The 20,524-nt window shown below is 38.9% G+C and overlaps 1 protein-coding gene across 3 annotated transcripts; it reads left to right on the plus strand.

Moving 5' to 3' along the window:
- The first annotated feature begins 883 nt into the window (after positions 1-883).
- On the plus strand, positions 884-16,247 carry ARL14EP (ADP ribosylation factor like GTPase 14 effector protein). 3 transcript variants are annotated; one of them, XM_023737933.1, is made up of 5 exons: positions 884-1,398; positions 6,144-6,179; positions 11,378-11,866; positions 14,024-14,151; positions 15,224-16,247. In XM_023737933.1, exons 3-5 carry the CDS (start codon positions 11,441-11,443, stop codon positions 15,450-15,452), a joined length of 783 nt encoding a protein of 260 aa, XP_023593701.1. In that variant the 5' UTR covers positions 884-1,398; positions 6,144-6,179; positions 11,378-11,440; the 3' UTR covers positions 15,453-16,247. The 3 variants fall into 3 exon arrangements, with proteins under 3 accessions (XP_023593701.1, XP_023593716.1, XP_004369800.1); XM_023737948.1 differs by lacking the exon at positions 6,144-6,179; XM_004369743.2 differs by lacking the exon at positions 884-1,398 and having other exon boundaries at positions 5,547-6,179.
- The last annotated feature ends 4,277 nt before the right edge of the window (positions 16,248-20,524 follow it).

A 20,524-nucleotide genomic window follows, 5' to 3' on the forward strand; every position in this document is an offset into this window, starting at 1 on the left:
CACTTACTGATAAAGATCAAAGGCCACATACAGCCTTCAGTATGAATTATACTTCAACATAAAGAAAACAAAAGTCCTCACAACTGGACCAATAAGCAACAGCGTAATAAATGGAGAAAATATCGAAGTTGTCAAGGATTTCCTTTTACTTGGATTCACAATCAATGCTCATGGAAGCAGCAGTCAAGAAATCAAACAACATATTGCATTGGGCAAATCTACTGCAAAAGACCTCTTTGAAGTGTTAAAAAGCAAGGATGTCACCTTGAGGACTAAGGTGTGTCTGACTCAAGTCATTGTATTTTCAATTGCATCATATGCAATGCAAAAACTGGACAATGAATAAGGAACACCAAAGAATTGTAGCTTTGAATTATGGTGTTTGCGAAGAATATTGACTATACTATGGACTCCCAGAAGAACGAATACATCTATCTTGGAAAATGTACAGCCAGAATGCTCTTTAGAAGCAAGACTTCATCACAGTTACTTTGGACATGTTTTCAGGAGGGACCATCATGCGTGCTAAAGTGGAGGCTCAGCGAAAAAGAGGAAGCCCTTCAAGAGATGGACTGACACAGTGGCTGCAACAATGGGTTCAAACATAGCAATGATTGTGAGGATGGCCAGGACTGGGCAGTGTTTCGTTGTAGTACAAAGAGTGCTATTAGTTGGAACTGACTCAACGGCACCTAATCAAGGCAACAGCTCTCAATGATTCTAGATGAATAAAATCCATTTTAAAAATTAATAAGTGCCTACACTGTGGCCGACAATGGGAATACAAGAGAGATACTGTTTCTTCCCTCAGATAATTTACAAACATCTTCCTGGAGACTGCATTTGATTTGAAGCAATAAACAGAGGTATCTTTATAGTTTAAAATAAGAGATTTGCATTTTGGAATATATTTCCCTTGGTTGAAAGAAATAAAACGTGAGACCTTAAACATAGGGTCTGTTCTTGAGGTACGATTTTCAACTCATTTCACTCTCCTTCAGGGGGTAGGGGTATTTGAGCGCAGAAGTTGACGTAGAGATTTGCAAATACAATTCAAATTAGCCGAACCTCTACCTTGCAAGAGATGGTCCCCAGGGATCTAATCCCTAAACTCTAAAAGACGGTGACAGAGTGTCAACGTCTGAAGCAACTATTGCCTAGCGTTGAATCATTTGCCTATTTACGCCCCTCAGCCTTTTTCGCCCCTGGGGGAGGCCAGATTCGTTCCGCTCTAGGCTTCCCCCGAGTTTCTCTTTATGGTAGCGCTGAGCCTCTCTAGCCCTCCCTCACCATCCTCTCAGTGGTAGCGTGTGGATGATCTGAAAAACCGGCCCGGAAGTCTGGTCTGTGAGGTCGTTGGTCCTGTCTGAGCTGGGGAGACGGAGAGTTCACGCCAAGGTGGAAGGGGATTGGGGGCGGCTAGGGGAAGAAGCGCGGGCTTGGAGACGGGTCCCTGGGTGGGAAGGGAGCCCGGGCGGTGTCACAAAGGCCCCCGAGGAGGGGTGTGAGAGGAGGCCCGGACACATAAGGGGGATTTTTAGCTGCTCACTGGGGGGCTTCTGTAACCTCCCCTCGCTGCGCCCCACCCAGATCCTCCTCACAGTCCATCTGCGGCCCCTTGTGTCAAGGCTCTGCCCCTCTGGATCCTCTGCGGCTTGTCGCCTTTCTTCGGGAGGCCTGGAGCCCTTAAAGCTATGATTTGGGCTTGTACATCTTGGTGAGAGCTATTATGGCCTTGAACCTCGTATACCTGCCGTTTTTATTTTTAGTCAGAATCCTCTCAGCCCTAGCCAAGTAGTGTTCATTTTCCCATCCCGGTACCATGAACGCAGTAGGTGTTCTTTGGAAGTATTTCGTGGTTTGAATCGTTTTGATTGACCGTGTGAACTGGGGCGTTACGCTTGCGGCCACTAGAAGGTTGTAGTGGGAATAATGCAGGATCCAGGGGACCTAGTCCCATTGATTTTGGAAGACTAGGCCTCCTTGGTGTGAGATTCTGGCAGTTTCTGAACATATATTTATTCAGAGAATGTGTGTTAAGTGTCTGCTAAGTGCCAGTATTTTGCTAGAGAGCTACCACTGGGAGCAGGACACAGGCGATTCCTTGATCTCACAGAGCTTAATATAAATGGAAAAGGCTAGTAAAGAACAAAAAAGCATGTGATGAGTGCTATGTAAAAGGAACTTCATGGCGCTGTAAAGGGAAGTCCCTGGAGTTATTCGTTTGCATTAAGTGATACAGAAAATAATACCATATAACTCTTGCCTTCCAACAGTTAGAAGTGATAGATAAAAAGTTTCCAAACACTTTGAAAGTGTTGTGCAAACAGAGAGGAAGAAAAACCCTATAACAAAAATATTTGGATAAGACTTCACCAGATAGGTGAAGACATTGGTGCTCAACCTTGAGGGATAAGTTGACATTTCCTGTCATAGAAAGGGACAAGGGCATTCCAAGCAGAGGAAACAATGTAAAGGTATAAAGTGTAAAAGAACTTGGTTTGGTAGGTAGTGTATTTGAACTGGAGTATTTGGCGATTGGAACAAGTTATGCCATGCTAGGAAAAGGTGAAAGTTTTTAAACAGAGTGGTTGCAGTTCCGTTTAACAATTACTTATTAAACATCAGTCATGTTAAGAGTATTGTTTGGCAATTTTGGCCACATCCAGAATAAGGCAGAAGGAGGAGCTTTGCTCATTCCTTTTGGTCTGAAAACAACCTCTCAGTTGTTGAAATCCCTCTCCTGCTCTATTTAGCCTTTAAGGAACAGAGAAGTAGGGACAAATTGAAAATGGGGTTTGGAAACTAAAGGCTTTGCTACATTTTTCCCGAAATGACCTGAAAGTAGTGCTTTTTGCTTATTTTGGGATTGCTCATATAAAATTAGGTGTTGGTTTTTTTGTTTGTTGGTTTGGTTTGATTTTTGATTTAGCAGATACCTGAGTGTCTGTTTCATGTCAGGCATTGTACTAGGCTCAGTAACTGTTGCTCTAAGCTTCAGTTTTTTCATCTATAAAGGAAGATGATAGTACTCACCTCAAGGTTGTTGTAATGATTAATGAGATGATGTTTGTGCTTAGCACTGTATCTGGCACTTTAAATCTTTTAAATGGAATTATGGGTTGCATTTTTGTTTTAAATTCTCCTCACCTTTTTAAACTGTGCCTGGGTCTTCTTGGGAACCCAGGTGGCATAGTGGTTAAGAACTCAGCTGCTAACCAAAAGGTCGACAGTTCGAATCCACCAGCCGCTCCTTGGACACCCTGTGGGGCAGTTCTGTTCTGTCCTATAGGGTCGCTATGAATCAGAATCACTTGACCACAACGGGCTTGGTTTTTTTGTTTCTTTGTTTGAGTATTTTTGAGGATTGAGACTGTATCATCTTGGCTCTTTAATCCTTCTGTAATGGCCATTAACATTTAGTGTGGGTAGTTTGTGTTTGAAGATACGTGCACAAAAAGTTAACGTTGCAAAAGGCATGAGTGTCGTATGTGTGTCATAACTGAAGCTACTGATTTGGGTGATCGGAGTAGATGAAATTATTTTATTTCATTAGGAAGACTTGCTAACATTGTGGTCTTGTATGTGTTCTCTCAGCTTCCTCAATCCATGTAGCCTACCTACCTTGTAGGTTGGTAATGGCTAGCAAGAGGTAATACTTAAAAGCGCATTTGAAACTAAAGTCGTAAAGTTGAATAATTCTCTGAGCTGGCAGTGTTCAAATTACGTGAGGAGCAAATACTTGTTTTTACTACGTAGGTAGTAGAACAAGGGGTCTAATAAATCTATTCTACATTGATTTTGTTCTCTCATGGGTGCTATACAAATATTAAATGTTAATCTTAGAATCACAAAGCTTACTATATTTAGGCACTAAAAGTGCTGGCCATTTAGACTAGGAGAGGAGAAAGTCTGAAGTGCGGGGTTTTTTAAGGAGAAGAATTTTTGCTATTTGAAATTGAAAATAAGTATAGAAGTGAAGTTCATCCAAACATCCGTACTGGAAGACCGTAGGAGACCCGTCTAGGAAATAAATAGGTGTTATTATTTGTAAACCCTACCTCATTAGGTATAGTTTTGAAAGTACTTGAAGACCTGGATCTCAGGGTGAAATCTTGCTAAGGGGAAAATTGAGACATAGACAATAGAGCACCCAGATAATCAGAATGTGATAACCCAGAAGGATATGCTCCCAGCAATGCAGTTTTCCATTGAAGCAGATATTTATTTTTCTCTATGCCAATTTTATCAGACTTATACCACCCTTTTCCCCATCATCTTCACTAGTGTCAGATTTCTTGGAGGACAGGTGCATGTCTGTGTGTGTGTTTCTTCACTTTTTTTTTTTAATGCTGTATAGAGTAGAGAAGATGTGGTCAGTTTCTTTTTAATTGAATTGACTGAAGCAGTGCATCTCAAACTGTAATGTGCTTATGAGTTAACCTGGGGATCTTTTTAAAATGTAGATTCTGACTGGGGCCAGCCCTGAGATTCTACATTTTTAATAAGTCCGCAGTTGATACCAGTGCTGTTCCTTGGACAGTAAATAGGAATGCATTTCTGACTGTTTAATTAAGGAAGGAGCTAGGTAGGTAATGAAAGAGCATAGCACCAGACTACAGGTGAAAGGAGTAACATGAAGTTGCTTGACTGTCACTTACAGAAAATAAAATAAATATTAATTGTTGGCTACCTAGGCAGAACACAGACCAGAATGAGCAAAAGAAAGTTGCTATGAAACAGATCTAAGGAGCTGTATTGCAGAACGTTAGGTAAGGGGAGGAGGACAGAAAGAGCTGGAAATGAGGACACTGAGGAGTGTAACAGAGTAGCAAACAGAGGGTGTAATCCACAGAAGACAGTGACCGCTTAAAATCACTGCCTGCAATTCTGTTCTCCTTGAGCTGGCTTGACTTTTCTTTGGCAGGGCATAAGCAGACTGCCTAATGGTATATCAGGACGCTAACCTATGTATGACCTCTCTAAGCATAAAACTGCCTTAACAAGATGGATATAGTTTTACCATGATAGTTTACTCAAGTGAGGGATACTGATGTGCTACTGAGTATTAATCAGCGTATAAACAAAAAAAAAAAAAAAAAAAACCCAAACAAACAAACCCGCTGCCACCGAAGTCGATTCCGACTCATAATGGCTCTATAGAACAGGGTAGAGCTGCCCCATAGGGTTTACGAGGAGGGTCTGGTGGATTCTAACTGCCAGCCTTGTGGTTAGCAGCCAAGCTCTTAACCACTGCACTACCAGGGCTCCAATCAGTGTATAGAATTTATTTTTATTTTTTTTACTGCAACTGACAATTCCCTTGTTTTCTATCAGATATTATTTTAGTTGCCCACGAGTCACCTCCAACTCATGGTGACCGTCAGGCCCAGTTATGTGCCATCTTCATGACCATTGGTATGTTTGAGTCCATTGTTCTAGCTATTGTATCAGTCCATCTCATTGAAGATTTTCCTCGTTTTTGTTGACCCTCGTCTTTATCAACCATGATATCCTTTTCTGGCAATTGTTCTTTCCTGAATGACGTGTCCAAAGGAAGCAAACCAAAGTCTGGCCATCTTCACTTCTAAGGAGCATTTCGGTTTATTTCTTCTAAGACTGATTCATTTGTTCTTCTATCAGATAGGACATTTTAATTTTAAACTGTGCAGGTCCCATAACTTGAGCTTTCTGTTAGCAACAGGTAAGAGGTAGAGCATGATGTGTAGCAGGTACCAAAGAAAGACTTTTACTTGCTGGAAGATGCAAAAAATGCATGGTAAATTTAGGGTTGACAGATTTAGTAAATAAAACCATAGATACCCCATTAAATTTAAATTTTAGGTAAACAGTGAATTATTTTTTTTAGAAATATTTGGGATGTAATTAAAATAAAAGATTTTTTTTTATTAAAATAAAAATTGTCCATTCATTACCTGAAGTTCAAGTTTAACTGGGTATTCTGTATTTTTTTCTGGTAACTCTAATAGTAAATACTTCTGCCCCAACAGTGATACCTGAGAAATGCTGACTTGGAAAATAATACAATAATTGTGGTTATTTCCTATTTTTCACAGTCAAAAACAGTGAACACTGAAAGTCCTTATATATAACTTGTATTCATATGAATTTTTTTTCTCTAGGACAGACACCTAGAACCAAAAGTGCAGAGTCCTGGGGTATGTACTTCTTCCATTTTGCAAGAAATTACCAAAAGTGCTCTAAACATTCCTACCAGTGTTTTAAAAAAAAAAAAAAAAACCCATTGCCGTCAAGTCTATTCCGACTCATGGCAACTCTGTAGGACAGAGTAGAACTGCCCCATAGGGTTCCCAAGGAGTGGCTGGTGGATTCAAACTGCCAACCTTTTTGGTTAGCAGCCTCAGCTCTTAACCACTTGCCACCAAGGCCCCAGCCAATGTATAAGGAGCATGTAAAAGTTGGCCACATCTTAGCCAGCACTAGATTATCTGATTTTTAAATTTTTTTCTAGCTATGGGCAAGAAATGGTATTTAATTTTCATTCTCCTGATAACTTGGGGATTGAACATCTTTGCATCCATGGGTTCTATAAAAATGGTGTAGATATGGCATCTGACCTTCTCTAACTTCACAGGGGGGAAGGAGAATCAAGATCAACAGCCCAAAGCTGATTGCTATGAGGCAGAGGTCAGACATGCCTCTTCTCTCTGCCGTCCCTCCCACAGCACTCTCTACTTCTCTGCTGGGTTCAGTAATTCATTGCAGTGGCCACTTAGAACTCACAGACAATAATCACAATTATGGGGTTTATTAGGGAAATAACAGTTTACAATTCAGGTTCAGGAATGCTCAGGATACAGTCCTTCATCCGGTTGGGCTCTTCTCAGCTGTGCCCACGGGCGCACCTCTCTCTGGCCCTGTTGGCCTGTGTCCTGCTTGGGCAAGCATTACAAAACTCTTCTAGCTCTGCTGATAAGTAGACAGAGGCACCCTACTCCTCCAGCAAGCCTCCTGCCCAAAGGCACTCAGCTTTCTTGCTCTGTGGGCCAGGAAGCCCACTGCACCATCTCCTGCCAGTCTCTCCTATTTCTCTGCCACCGCTTCTCTCCATCTTCAGTGTTACAGCTGTCTCTCTCTGTCTCTCTCCTGTTTCTAGGAGCTTTTCAGTGTAGGGAGCCCAGATCCAAAGGACACACTCTGCTCCTGGCCCTTCTTGCTTGGTGGTGGTGAGATCCTCTCCTGCCCTGAAATTGGCTCTCTTTTAAGCCTAGCAGGATGGCAAAACTGACCAATCCCTTTGTTAGGGTTCTATATACCTTATTAGCATGGTCCCACCCAATTATTTTGTGGGAGTTTCTAAGACTATCACTAGAAGGGCTATATTAAGTAATTCATTGCACCACAGGCCACCCCCTTTTAGCTATTGACCCTTTCATACTCGAAGGATTAACTTCCGCCTCCCAATCATTTTACCAGTCCAAGACCGTCATTAACAATCAGTCCTTAGGGCAAAAGAGTCCTAAGGCTGAGGTTACTCAGGTACCAGCCATTCATGTCTGCTGCAGGTGTCCATCTGATCTGGTCAGGTTCTTCAGTAGTTCTTCTCATCCTCACCCTTTCTGACCTCTGATAAAATTTAACTGAGAGAAGATTATTCTCTTGCTCTGAGTCTCTCAAGGTATCAGCATAGCAAAACCGTTAAGGGACTTTAGGTTTGGCCACTGTACTCAAGTCCAGCAGTGCCTCCCCCTTAGTCCACTCTTTCACACTTAACAGCTCTTACAATTATAGTTTTTACAATCATAATTAGATAGTCAATGTTTAAATTGCCTGTCCCTATCAAACCAATACTATGAAGAGACAAACGTGTTCCTTGGTCTTGAAGAATCTTCTGTTCCAGTTGGAACTTTGAGCATCTGCATCCATAAGCAAAGTCCAGTCCAGAGCAAGTCATCACATTACAGCAATCTGCATCAGCTCACGGTGTCAGAAGGCTTTCTCTTCATTCAGTCGGGTTCTGGTCAGCTCATCCCTAGCCATCCAAGCTAGGTCACAATGGGTAGCAACCTTAGGCTGGAGAGTTCACACAGACCTCCCAGCACTTCAGACAGCCCCTTCACACTCTCTCATCCCTAACCCCCTTGGGCTAGGTCAACAGGTGCCAATGGAACATGTCCAAACTCAGCCAGTCTCTTCATTGCTGTACTTCCCCTACTTCCACTCATGAGTGGACCCAGGTGGTCACCAAAAGTGAAAATACCGGGCTGTCTATGCACCGGCTCCTTTTAACTTCCAGTCCTGGAAGGGGTTTCTGATGGGCACTGATTTTTGTTGCCTGGTTGCATCCAACAGCAAACAGCTTGCTTGAAATTCAAAAAGCAAAAGCCCCAGTGGCACAGTGGTTAAGAGCTATGGCTACTAACTCAAAGGTTGGCAGTTTGAATCCATCAACCGCTCCTTGTAAACTCTGTGGGGCAGTTCTGCTCTGTCTTATAGGTTCACTACAAGTCAAATTCAACTCGAGGGCAACAGGTTTAGATTGGTTTTTGGTTCCTTCAAATACAAAAGTTCTGGTCTCTCAATAGTGCTGGGTGGTTCTGCATGTCTTTTCAAATGCAAAATCTGAGTGGGACCCAGGTTTTCAACCTAAGCCCCGACTCTATACTCAGGACTACTGGTTTGAAACCAAAAGCCTGTGTTTCTCTAGGCAAATCCTAGTTCCCTTTTTAGCATATCCAATCAAGTATTGGCTGAAGGTGAAGTTAACGCTCTCTGTAATCTATAATATCCAATATTCATTTCTGTCATACATGTAGATCTGTTTTACAACACGAGGTAATAGAACTGTTCAGTATCCATACTACATTCAGTTAAACACATAATCCTAACCACAAAATCCTTTTTAAATCATTCCAGTTGCATCTTCTCCAACCCTTGACTATCTTCCCATTTATTTATAGCCTTGGGTCTCAGGCTGGGTGGAACCAGAAGACCCTGGCCCCCTATCAGTCATCCCATTTAACAGTCATGTGCTTGCCCCAAGCCACTCCAGATGGGACTTTTCTCCCCTCAGCTGCAGCATAACTTTCATCCTTTACAGGTAACAACAACGAAAGTAGCCATTTAGGAATCAAAAGTTTTACTTCCCAAGCACCTTTGTTCTTTCGCTTACAAAGTCCCATGCTTCCATGAGTCTGGAGCCATTGCCAAGAATCCTACTTCTGACACCACCTGTAAAAATACCTAGGGATGGTATCTGACCTCTCACTTTACAGAGGCAAAGGAGAATCAGGAGCAACAGCCCAAAGCTGATTCTTCTGAGGTGGAGTTCAGACATGCCTCCTCTCTCCACCATCCCTCCCATGGCACTCTATACTTCTCTGCTGGGTTCAGTAATTCATTACAATGGCCACACAGAACTCACAAACAATACTCATGGTTATGGAGTTTATTAGGGAAGTAACAGGTTATAATTCAGGTTCAGGAACGCTCAGGATACAGTTCTTCCATCAGGACAGCCTCTTCTCAGCCATGGCCATAAGCACACCTCTCTCTGGCCCCTTGGCCTCTGCCCTGCTTGGGCAAGTGTTAAAGCTCTTTTAGCTCTGTCGATAAGTGCCCAGAATCACCTTACTCTTCCAGGAAGCCTCCTGCCTAAAGGCACTCAGCTTTCTCACTCCATGGGCCAGGAAGCCCACTGTACCATCTCCTGTCAGTCTCTCCTGCTGCTGTTTCTCTGCCACCGCTTCTCGCCATCTTCAATGTTACAGCTCTCTCTGTCTCCTGGTTCTAGGAGCTTCTCAGTGTAGGGATCCCAGGTCCAAAGGACAAGCTCTGCTCTTGGCCCTTCTTCCTTGGTGGTGGTGAGATCCTCTCCTGCTCTGAAATTGGCTCTCTTTTAAGCCTAGCAGGATGGCAAAACTGACCAATCCCTTTTTTAGGGTTCCATATACTTTATTAGCATGGTCCCATTCAGTCATTTGGTGGGAGTTACAAAGACTGTTGCTAGAAGGGACATGCTAAGTCATTCATTGCACCACAGGTTCTATGTCATTTTCTTATTGATTTATAGAAGTCAGGAGTTTTTCATGTATTTGGGGTAATAATCCTAACACTTTTGAAATGTGGTTTGTTTTTTTCTCTTTTAGAGTTGTACAGAAATTTTTAATTTTCACAGATAGTAAGCAAATGTATCAATCTTTTCTTTTGATGTACTTTCTTATTTGAGAATGTCTTGTCTACTCCAGTGTCACAAAGTCTTCTTTGTTTTCTTGTAAACATTTTTATAGTTTTTCTTTTCAAGTTTAATTCTTTAATGCATCTGGAATTGATTTTTATTTGTCAGGAAGAGATCTAATTCTGACTTTTTAGCAAGTTATACCAGTATCTTTTATTGAATCCTTTCCCAATTGATGTATCGCTGTCATACACCAAGTCCTCATCTGTTCACAGATCTATTTGTGTATATTGTACCTATATCACTGTTTTAGTTATAATAACTTTAGTAGTACATCGATATCAAATAGGGCATATCCTCCTTTATTGTTTTTCAAGATTATCTTGGCTTTCTTGGACCTTCACTGTTTTCATATAGACCAGCTTGCCAAATTCCAAAGGGGTAGAAGTACTTAATGGGATTTTAATTGGAATAGTATTGAATTTATAGATGGATTTCTAGAGAATTGATATATTTACTGTAGCCAGGCTTCCTATATTTCTAGATTTTATTTAAAACATCTTTTTTGTCTTTCTGTTTGATAATTTTCTCCATAAAAATCTCTTATGTCCTTTGTAAGATTTGATTTCAAACATCTTTGTTCAATTGTCTTACTCGTTCTAATGGTTCGTATGTTGAACCATGTAGATATTCATATCATATTTTAGAAATATTTTTCACTTCTTCCTTTTTAATCCTTATACCTATTAGAAAACCAAGTCAAACTAGTTACCATTAAGTCAGTTCCAACTCATGGTGACCATGTATGTGTCAGAATAGAACTGTGCTCCATAGGATTTTCAACGGCTGATGTTTTGGAAGTAGATTTCCAGGCCTTTCTTCTGAAGTGCTTCTGGGTGGATTCGAACCTCCAACCTTTTCGTTAACATCCAAGTGCATTAACTATTTGCACCACCAAGTGACTCCTATACCTATGAATATGGTGTTAAATAGAAGCTATGATAGCAGGTAATCTTATGTATTTCTGCCCTTACAGGAAGTACTTTTAATGTTTTATGATTAAATATAATGTTACTGTGGACTTTTGGCTAATACCTTTCTATTCCGTGCTTGCTAAGAAGTTTCTCTTTAAATAGGTGTTGAATTTTATCAAATGATTTTTCACTTTCCCAGGTAAAAGTTTGCAGCACATATCTGACTGTTTCATGTTTTCTCTAGGGAGAGCTACTAGAGAAAAATATCAAGGCAAAATAAAACAGGAGAAATTTGCTAGACTCAAGAATGATGGATCCCTGTTCAGTTGGAGTCCAGCTTCGTACCACAAATGAGTGCCATAAAACATACTATACGCGTCATACAGGCTTCAAGACTTTGCAAGAATTGTCATCAAATGATATGCTTTTACTTCAGCTTAGAACTGGGATGACACTTTCTGGAAACAATACAATCTGTTTCCATCATGCAAAAATTTACATTGACAGATTTGAGGATTTACAGAAGTCCTGTTGTGACCCATTTAACATACACAAAAAACTAGCCAAAAAAAATTTGCATGTGATTGACTTAGATGATGCCACTTTCCTGAGTGCAAAATTTGGAAGACAGCTTGTACCCGGTTGGAAGCTTTGTCCAAAATGTACGCAGATAATCAATGGAAGTGTGGATGTTGATTCTGAAGACCGCCAAAGAAGAAAGCCTGATTCAGATGTATGTATACTAGTCTTTTTTTTTCTGCCATATGATTTCTGCAACGTAGGATTTGGTTCAACTCTAAGGAAATTATATTTACATTATTATATTTGTTAGCAAACAGTGACTATAATGTTGGGGAGGTGAAAGTAATTTAAATGGTGTTTCTAAATATTTCCATATAGTCAAGGTTAATATTGGGTGGTTAAAAAAAAGAAGGCTTGGGAAAGGAATAACATGATATGCCTAAGACTCAAGCAACTCCTAATGCTCAAACATTGTGATTATTGTTAGTTGTCAAAGAATTGATTCCCACTCATGGCGACTCCATATGTTACAGAGTAGAACTGCTCATAGGGTCTTGGCTGTAATCATAACGGAAGCAGATTGCCAGGGCTTTTCTTTCATGATACAGCTGTGTGGGTTTGAACCATCAAACTTCAGGTTAGCAGTCAAGTGCAAACCCTTTGCGCCACCTAGGGATGTCTGTACATTCTGGCGAAGCCAGGACTTAACTAGCTTAGTTTCTTTCTGATACCAAAGTAACTCAATGAGACGTGCCATTTTATATAGCAGGAGTCTATATGATAGCAGGATGAATTTCCCCCTTTTCTGAAGGACTTGAAAATTACTACTTTAAAAGGAGCATCAGAGAGGTGATTTGTAATAATTATTTCTTGTTTCAGCCTTTCTTTATTTGTTCTTTGGTACTGCCCCATTCTTGTGTGAGTTTTTTAAATGGTGGCGAGTTTCCTTCACTTCTCTACTTCTGAATTTGTATTTAACATGGTTGAGGCTAATTTTAGGCCGTGTGTGTGGTCAAAAAGCGTACATTTTTACATTGTAAAATATAAATATTTTATAGCTGTCTTCTATGGAAGGAGCCCTGGTGGCACGTGGTTAAGAACTCGGCTGTTAACCAAAAGGTCGGCAGTTTGGATCCACCAGCCACTCCTTGGAAACCCTATGGGGCAGTTCTACTCTATCCTGTCGGGTCACTGTGAGTCGGAATCAACTCAACGGCAACAGTTTTTTTTTTTTTTATGTCTTCCACAGAAATTGTTTAATCTTCCACTGAAAAGCTTATCATTCACTTGCCTACAAGGAGCCCTGGTGCACAATGGTTAAGCACTCAGCTACTAACCGAAAGGTCAATGGTTCGAACCCACCAGCAATGGGAGAAAAGACTGGCGATCTACTTTCATAAAGATTACAGCCTATAGGGCAGTTCCATTCTGTTATATAGGGTTGCGATGTGTCAGAATTGACTCAACAGCATGTAACAACAGCAACAATGCAGATTTAACCATATCAAACAACTTAAGATTTCATAAAGCCATCTTTGGTATATAGAACGAGGACATATATGTCAAATGAGCACTTCTCAAAATTTGTACTTAAAATAATCATTTTATAATTCTTACTGTTGAAATATTTTTCTTAATTTTCTCTTTTTAATTATATTAATAAATATAAACCTAATTAAAAGATAATTAAAGAGGCCCATCTCCAAGATCCAGTGTTATCTGCAGTTTTACACCGGGTACTTGCTATTACTGTCACTTTAAATGTCTTCTCCACCTCACCTGTCCTTTGCTTTTGTGGAGTGTCTGTCCCCACTAATAACAAACTTAACCCCTTAGGCACCAAAATTTTGTTTTACCAGAGTGTTTTAAAAAGATTGTATTTCTACTTCAGAACTAGAAACCAAATTACTTCTCTTCTTTTAAAAATACATAAATATATAGTAATAGAACTTCATGTTAAGGACTCAAGATCATTATTAGGAACCTCAGTTATGTGCCGTTGGGTTATATAGCAGTTTTCTGCCTTCTCTCCCATGTTGGCAGCAGCCATTGCAGTGGTCACTCTGCCTGTCCTCTGCTTCAATATGCCAAAGACTAAAATCAGAAAATGAAAATGTTATCAGTAAATTAACTAATAAATTTTGATGCGATCCATAGACCTTTTAAATTTTGTTGCACTTGGGTTCTAAAACTTTTTATCCTTCTTTGTAGTTAAGATTCTAGGTTAAGAATTTATCTGGATTAATAATAAGTAAAATATTGAACTATTTGTAGCCTGATGAGTCCGAATCAACTCATCGGCAACGGGTTTTTTTTTATTATTATTATTATCAAGGTTTGAGTTTTTAATTTCTTAACCTTCATTCAGGGAAGAACTGCTAAAGCTTTGAGGTCATTACAATTTACAAACCCAGGAAAGCAAACGGAATTTGCTCCAGAAACTGCTAAAAGAGAAAAAAGAAGGTTTACAAAAAATACATCAGCTGGCTCAGACAGGTAGGCTATGTGTTAATTAAGATATATGTTAGCTTGCTGCTTCACATCTTTATTGTTCCCCTTTTTTCTCTTAAGTGTTGAGTTTTGGGGGTAAATATTTTAAATTAGATGGCGTGATATTAGTAAGAACCTCTGGGAGCCTTGATTTTTATTCATATAAAATTAATACATCCCTTTCAGCTCTGTGAAGAGCTGTTTCTAAGAAGGTGGCAGTGAAGTGATGAAGGCACTGCCTTTGGCATGAGAATTGAAACATACTTCTTAGAATTAAAATAATTTACTTTTTGAAAAAGCATTATGATATTATGTAATTACTATATCTCAGTGAGTGATAGCTATGAAGTAAATTCTATGAGAGTGGAAGGTTCCTTTTTTAATGTCTGAACTAGAAATACAGTATGGTACAGTCAATAGAATGAATGAGAGAACTAAATTGCATAGAATATAACTTTTGATTGAGTATTTTTAAAATATAGATTGACAAACGTTAATAGAATCATTCAGAATTATTTTTAAATACAATCAACATTTCTACATATGCCATTAATTCCATCTGTTAAGGTTTTCCACTGAGTCATTTAAGTATTTTTAGACCAAATTTACTAGAGTCCATTAAAGAACAAGAAACAGATTAATTGTGGTATAAAAACAATTCCTGTAGCATAATGTAATACAAATAAAACTATGTTCACAAAGCACTAAAGAGGTTGGTAGCCAATAAAATGTACAATATTAACTAACCATTCTTTTTTTAAAAAAGTAAAGGGAAATAGTTTTAACAGAACTATATTTGATTTTGGACAAAGTTCCTTTTCTATTCCTTTGTTGAGTTGACTTTTAAATGGACTTCAAAGCTTTTTGGCTTTGTCTTAACACTTAGAGTTAGATCTCATCTTCTCACACGGTAATTGTATAGTAGCCTTGAGCCTGGTTAGTTACGGACCGTTCCAACAGGTCCTCACCTCTAATTCAAAATATTTTATCTCCTTAAAAATTTTTATTACCTTATTCAGTTAAATATTCAAAAAGTATTATATTTGTGAGATGTAATTTTTTGTGTTTTATTTTACAGACAAGTGATACCAGCAAAGAGTAAGGTCTACGATAGCCAGGGTCTCCTGATTTTCAGTGGGATGGACCTCTGCGACTGCCTTGATGAAGATTGCTTAGGATGTTTCTATGCTTGTCCTGCCTGTGGTTCTACCAAATGCGGAGCTGAATGCCGCTGTGACCGCAAGTGGCTATATGAGCAGATTGAAATAGAAGGAGGAGAAATAATTCATAACAAGCATGCAGGATAATTTGTGGTATCAAACTATAAGGTCCTTTGAAGGTCCTTTCTCTATTATAAAATTCTGTAATTCTAAAGCTATACTAATATTTTAAACTCTATTGCCAATAACAGATTTGAAAAGCACCTCGAAGTGCACAAATATTGCATTAGGGGTGCTTTCAGATGCATTATTTGATTTAAATTTAGATGGGCAGTCTGCTTTAAGCTAAACTGTCTGGGTCAATGGGTCAATGTAAACAAGTAGAGTGCAGGGTACAGGCAGTCCTCGATTTGCACGGTTCCAATATGCACAAATTTCAGTTATCACACTTTAGTTAAATAACAACAGTGTTCAAATTTCAGTTACCACAGTATATTATCTGTGAGTAGTTTGCATAAAGTACACATTTCCCTACTAACTCTTCAGTCCACAGATCACTAAATAAGTAACAGATACACATTATAAGCAGTGATCACATCACTTCTAAACTCTTTCAGTGATTGGTCACTGCACATCCGTTGTTCAGTTCACACATAGCAAAGGGTGAGTGTGACACTTTACAAAAATGGATAATTGAAAGAGAAAATTGGCCAACATATATGGTGCAGCAAAGAAATGAAAAGTGATAACACTGTAAGGGAAACATGAAGCAAACATGAGTAGAGCTATAAAAGAAACAGCTGATCATGAGAATGTTGACACTGCTGCTGTTCTAGAGACTCTAGACATGTAGCCAGATATCTAGAGCCACACTCTCAATGTGCAGCCAGAGGAACTCAGTGAAGACAAATTTATCAACATAAATTAGGAAAATAGTTATGATGAAAAGGATGAATATGCACCAGAGGAAGTGATGCCAGAAAAAAAGTCATGTTAAAGGAACTCTTGGGGATATTTTACAACATTGAAAGCGCAAAGAAATGTCAGAAGTTGATCCAAACTTAAAAGGAGTATGAAAATTTGCCAAAGTGTACAAAAGATGCTCACTTAGTATCATAAGCTATTCGACAAAACGAAAGCAAGCATGTTTACACTACTCTTGATTAGTGTTTTTACAGTGAAATAAAACACCTTAGTTGTCAGTGTTTCTAATGTTAGAAATTACAGTGTACTAAGTATTTTACAGTTTTTTTCTAATCTCCTTATACATTTATAACCAACAATAAGAATTGTTAATATTTTGACAAAAATGTATAAAGGCCATGGAGCAATTATAGTTTACCCTATTGATTATTAAGATTGCTTTACATAACCATTTTTGTGGTCCCACCCTACTGTGCAAAACGAGGACTGACTACAGCTGACAACAGTGCCTGACTTCAGAAAAAAGTGATTTTGATACAACTGAATAGTTGAGTGTTAAACTATTTTGGAAATAGTCTACATATTTAAGTGCTAATACATATAATTTTATTCTCCCTACTTTTCAAATAAAAATAAATGTGTTAATATTACAAACCTTTCATTGTTTAAGCATGCATTCTTGGTGAAGTCTGTTCTTGGAGGGGACAAAAAAATCTTTTTATGTATGTATAAAGCCCAGATATATACATAGTACATAAGTAGATAGACATATCTGCGGTATTAAAATTTTATGGGAGGTTGGGCCAATTAGAATAAATGGCCTAAAAAGGCTCTTAATGAAGTGATAATGAAAAAAGGTGGAGAAACACTCATTAAGACATAAGGTATAAATAAATGTTTTGGAAATTGATTGCAGTTTCAGTGTGTGTTATTTGGAGGATGAGGGTGAAGCTGGTATCTTCCCTCTGCCCTTTTGCTAAGATGGCTACCTGTGATTCTGTCTAAAAACTTCTATCACCTTGGGCATTGCCACTAAATTAGGTTTTTGTTTAGTTTTTCTTTCCCTAAATATAGTATTCCAATTCAATCAAATGAGCTTTTAGCAATTTGAAATATTTTGTAGCCATTGAAACATTAAACTTACACAGCCAGTTGAATTGAATTGACCATTAGAGGTTTATTTTTATTCCTGTACTTTTGCTGTCTCTTTAAAATGACTGGTTTTATTTGATGAAATGCCATGGAATTAAATGTCATTTTTAAGCTGGTTATCAGAAGTACTATTAGTTTATCAATTCCTTAGTCCATACGTTTCAACTAAGCACTGGCAAAAAGAGGTTACATACTTATAACTACTAGATTTTTTTTTTTTTCTGAATTAAAGAAATATTTTGTTCTAGAAAATACAAGTAGACTCCAATTTTATCTGAATTTCCAGAATCATTCCTCCTAAAAAACTAAACCTGTAGCCATAGAGTTGGTTCTGATTCACTGCAACCCCATGTGTTTCAGAATAGAAATGTGTGCCATAGGGTTTTCAGTGGCTGTGATCTTTCCGAAGTAGAGAGGTGCCCGAGTAGATTTCAACCACTAACCTTTTGGTTAGTAGTCGAGCACTTAACCGTTTTCACCATCCAGGAACTCCAGGATCATTACCTATACTCATACCCATTGCCATGGAATTGATTCTGACTCATAGTGACCTTATAGGACAGAGTAGAACTGCCCCATCGGGTTTCCAAGGCTGTGCTCTTTATGGGAACAGACTGCCACATCTTTCTCCCAGAGAGCAGATGGTGGCTTCAAACCACCAGTCTTTCGGTTAGCAGCTGAGCACTTAACTGCTGCCATCAAGGCCCCTCCACGGTCATTAGGCTTTCTTAATTGCATTACTACCAATGTCATTTTTCTTGCTTCTAAGTATAATTTAGTACACTGCTTAGGTTCTTTAGAGGGACAAATTTAAAACAATTTCTTTATTTAAAGCAGATATCTTCTTGATGGAATAAATGACTTTAGAATTCAAATTACTATATTTCAGGATCCCCTTAATAGAAATTTCTGTGTTATATTTCTAAAATTGGTAATAATTACATTTTTCAAAGTAAAATTTATTGACAGTTTTGTCAATGATTTCATCATGTCCATTTAGCAAATCAAACTTCTAATGAGCATGGACAATGTTTACAGAGAACGGTATATCTGATTTAGAATATGGCTGTAATGAATGCAGTGTCTGGAAAAATTACATCACAAGTTCACTTACTATTTTTTAATATAACTGACAAATATAGAATACAATGAAATCCTCTAGATCCTTTTTTATTTTACATAAATATGATGCACGGTAGCTAAATTATTTTAGAACGCTGTTAATCTAAAATGCAGGCCCTAGCGGAGAAGTTGAAGGAGCCCTGATGGCATAGTGGTTAAAGCACTAGGCTGCTAACTGAAAGGTCAGCAGTTCAAACCCACCAGCTACTCCATGGGAGAAAGATATGGCAATCTGCTTCCATAAAGATTTACAGCCTTGGAAGCCCTGTGGGGTGGGTGGTTCTACTCTGTTCTGTAGGGTCACTATGAGTGGGAATTGGCTGGACAGCCACCGATTTGGTTTTGGTTTTTGGAGTGGAGAAGTTAATATCAGACCACTGCAGTGTGATGGATTGCTTTTATATGGCCTTTCTCGCCGTGGTTTTTTAACTCCTACCAAATGACTGGGTGCTACTATGTAAATGAGGTGCTTGTGGCCCACCATGGGGCTTGGATAGCTTGCTAATAACATAAATAAGGTGTGTGGCAACTTTGTGGGAGTGGAACCATCAAATAATGTGTATGGAACCCTAACAAGGGAATTGGACAGCTTTGCCATCCCACTAGGCTTAAACGGAGACAGAGAGAAAGGAGCTGTAGCACGGAAGACAGCGAGAGATGGTAGTGCGAGACAGCAGGAATCAGGAGACCTGCACAGGATGGCTGCTGTGGTGCTTGCCGACCCACGGAGCTAAGAAGTACAACGTTTGCCCAAGAAGGCCCCCAGCAGGGCCCAGCGGCAGGGGGCAAGAAGCTGTCCTGATGGAGGAACTGCATCCTGAGTTGTTGTTCACTGTTCCAAGTTGATCCTGATCCCAAGTTGTACCCTGTTACTTATAAACCATTTAACAGTAAGTGCAGTTTGTGAGTCCTGTGAGACATTGCAGCAAATTACGTACCAAGCCTAAAGACAGGAGGGAGAGTATTGAGGGGAGCAGGACTAGTTAATGTTAGAGATGATGGAGTGGTACAGCAGTTTAGCAAAGCTGGACATTTGGGACATCTTTCATAGGAACCAGCTTTATGCTGCTCCTTCTAAAATATTCATTTAACCACAAATATTGATTTTAGAGTAGAAATGCTTGTATATATTTAGATAAAAAAATGGCATTCCATATGATCATTTTCCTATTTGCTTTTTACAAATATAAGAAAATAACTACTTTTGGAATATCATACATAGGATTTTTCTATTTTTAAAATATCATGTCTAATTCTGTATAACAAGCTGTTCCACAACCTGACAGTCTATTCTATAACTGCTTTCCTGGCATGGATTCAACCAAGTAGTTTTTAACAGATGAATTTTCAAGTATATATAAACAGTGATTTATTAATTAATATAATTTTGGTAAGTTACAGCATAGTTTCTTAACTTTCGGGAGGTCAAGGACCTGTGTGAGAAGCTGAATAAAGCTATGAACTATCTCCCCAGAAAAATACATGTATTTACGTACTCACAAATATTCCAGGTTCAGAACCCAAGAATATTAGAGTGCTCAAGTAATACGAAGTATTCTGTAAACCATTTGATTTTTTTTTAATGTGAAGATGGATGACTAAAGTTTATTTAGTTTTTGGTTTGTTATACCAAGACAGTTTTTGTGAACAAAACTATCAGAACAGTTTAGTTCTTTGAAAGAGCTGTTGCTACCCTGAAAAATGAGATCCCACTGTGCCCTCTCCCAACCCTCCCATCACCAAAAAGGTAATTACAAGTTGAGTCATAATGTATAAAACTGAGATGTCTTATCTGGGCTGAGCTTTGTGGTAATTAGAGATTATTACTTATATTATGGTAACCCTGCTAGAAATAGCTTAACATCCTTGTGCGAAATTCACATGTGACTGCCTTAGCTTTTGCTGACATCTACTGGTATTTTCATGAAAATAAACTGTTCTCCACTGCTGCTGCTTCCTTTAAATCACTTCTAAATTAAACTGCGAACACTAGTAATTACATAATAGCCTGCTGAAGTGGG

This window comes from Trichechus manatus, unplaced genomic scaffold (assembly GCF_000243295.1).
Source record: "Trichechus manatus latirostris isolate Lorelei unplaced genomic scaffold, TriManLat1.0 scaffold00006, whole genome shotgun sequence".
Taxonomy (NCBI): domain Eukaryota; kingdom Metazoa; phylum Chordata; class Mammalia; order Sirenia; family Trichechidae; genus Trichechus; species Trichechus manatus.

Bases quoted from the DNA above. Each gene is read 5' to 3' on its own strand.
- ARL14EP (XM_023737933.1), top strand. From the start codon at position 11,441: ATGATGGATCCCTGTTCAGTTGGAGTCCAGCTTCGTACCACAAATGAG. The intron at 11,867-14,023 runs GTATGTATACTA...ACCTTCATTCAG, and splicing joins GAAGAAAGCCTGATTCAGAT to GGAAGAACTGCTAAAGCTTT. The intron at 14,152-15,223 runs GTAGGCTATGTG...TTTATTTTACAG, and splicing joins ACATCAGCTGGCTCAGACAG to ACAAGTGATACCAGCAAAGA.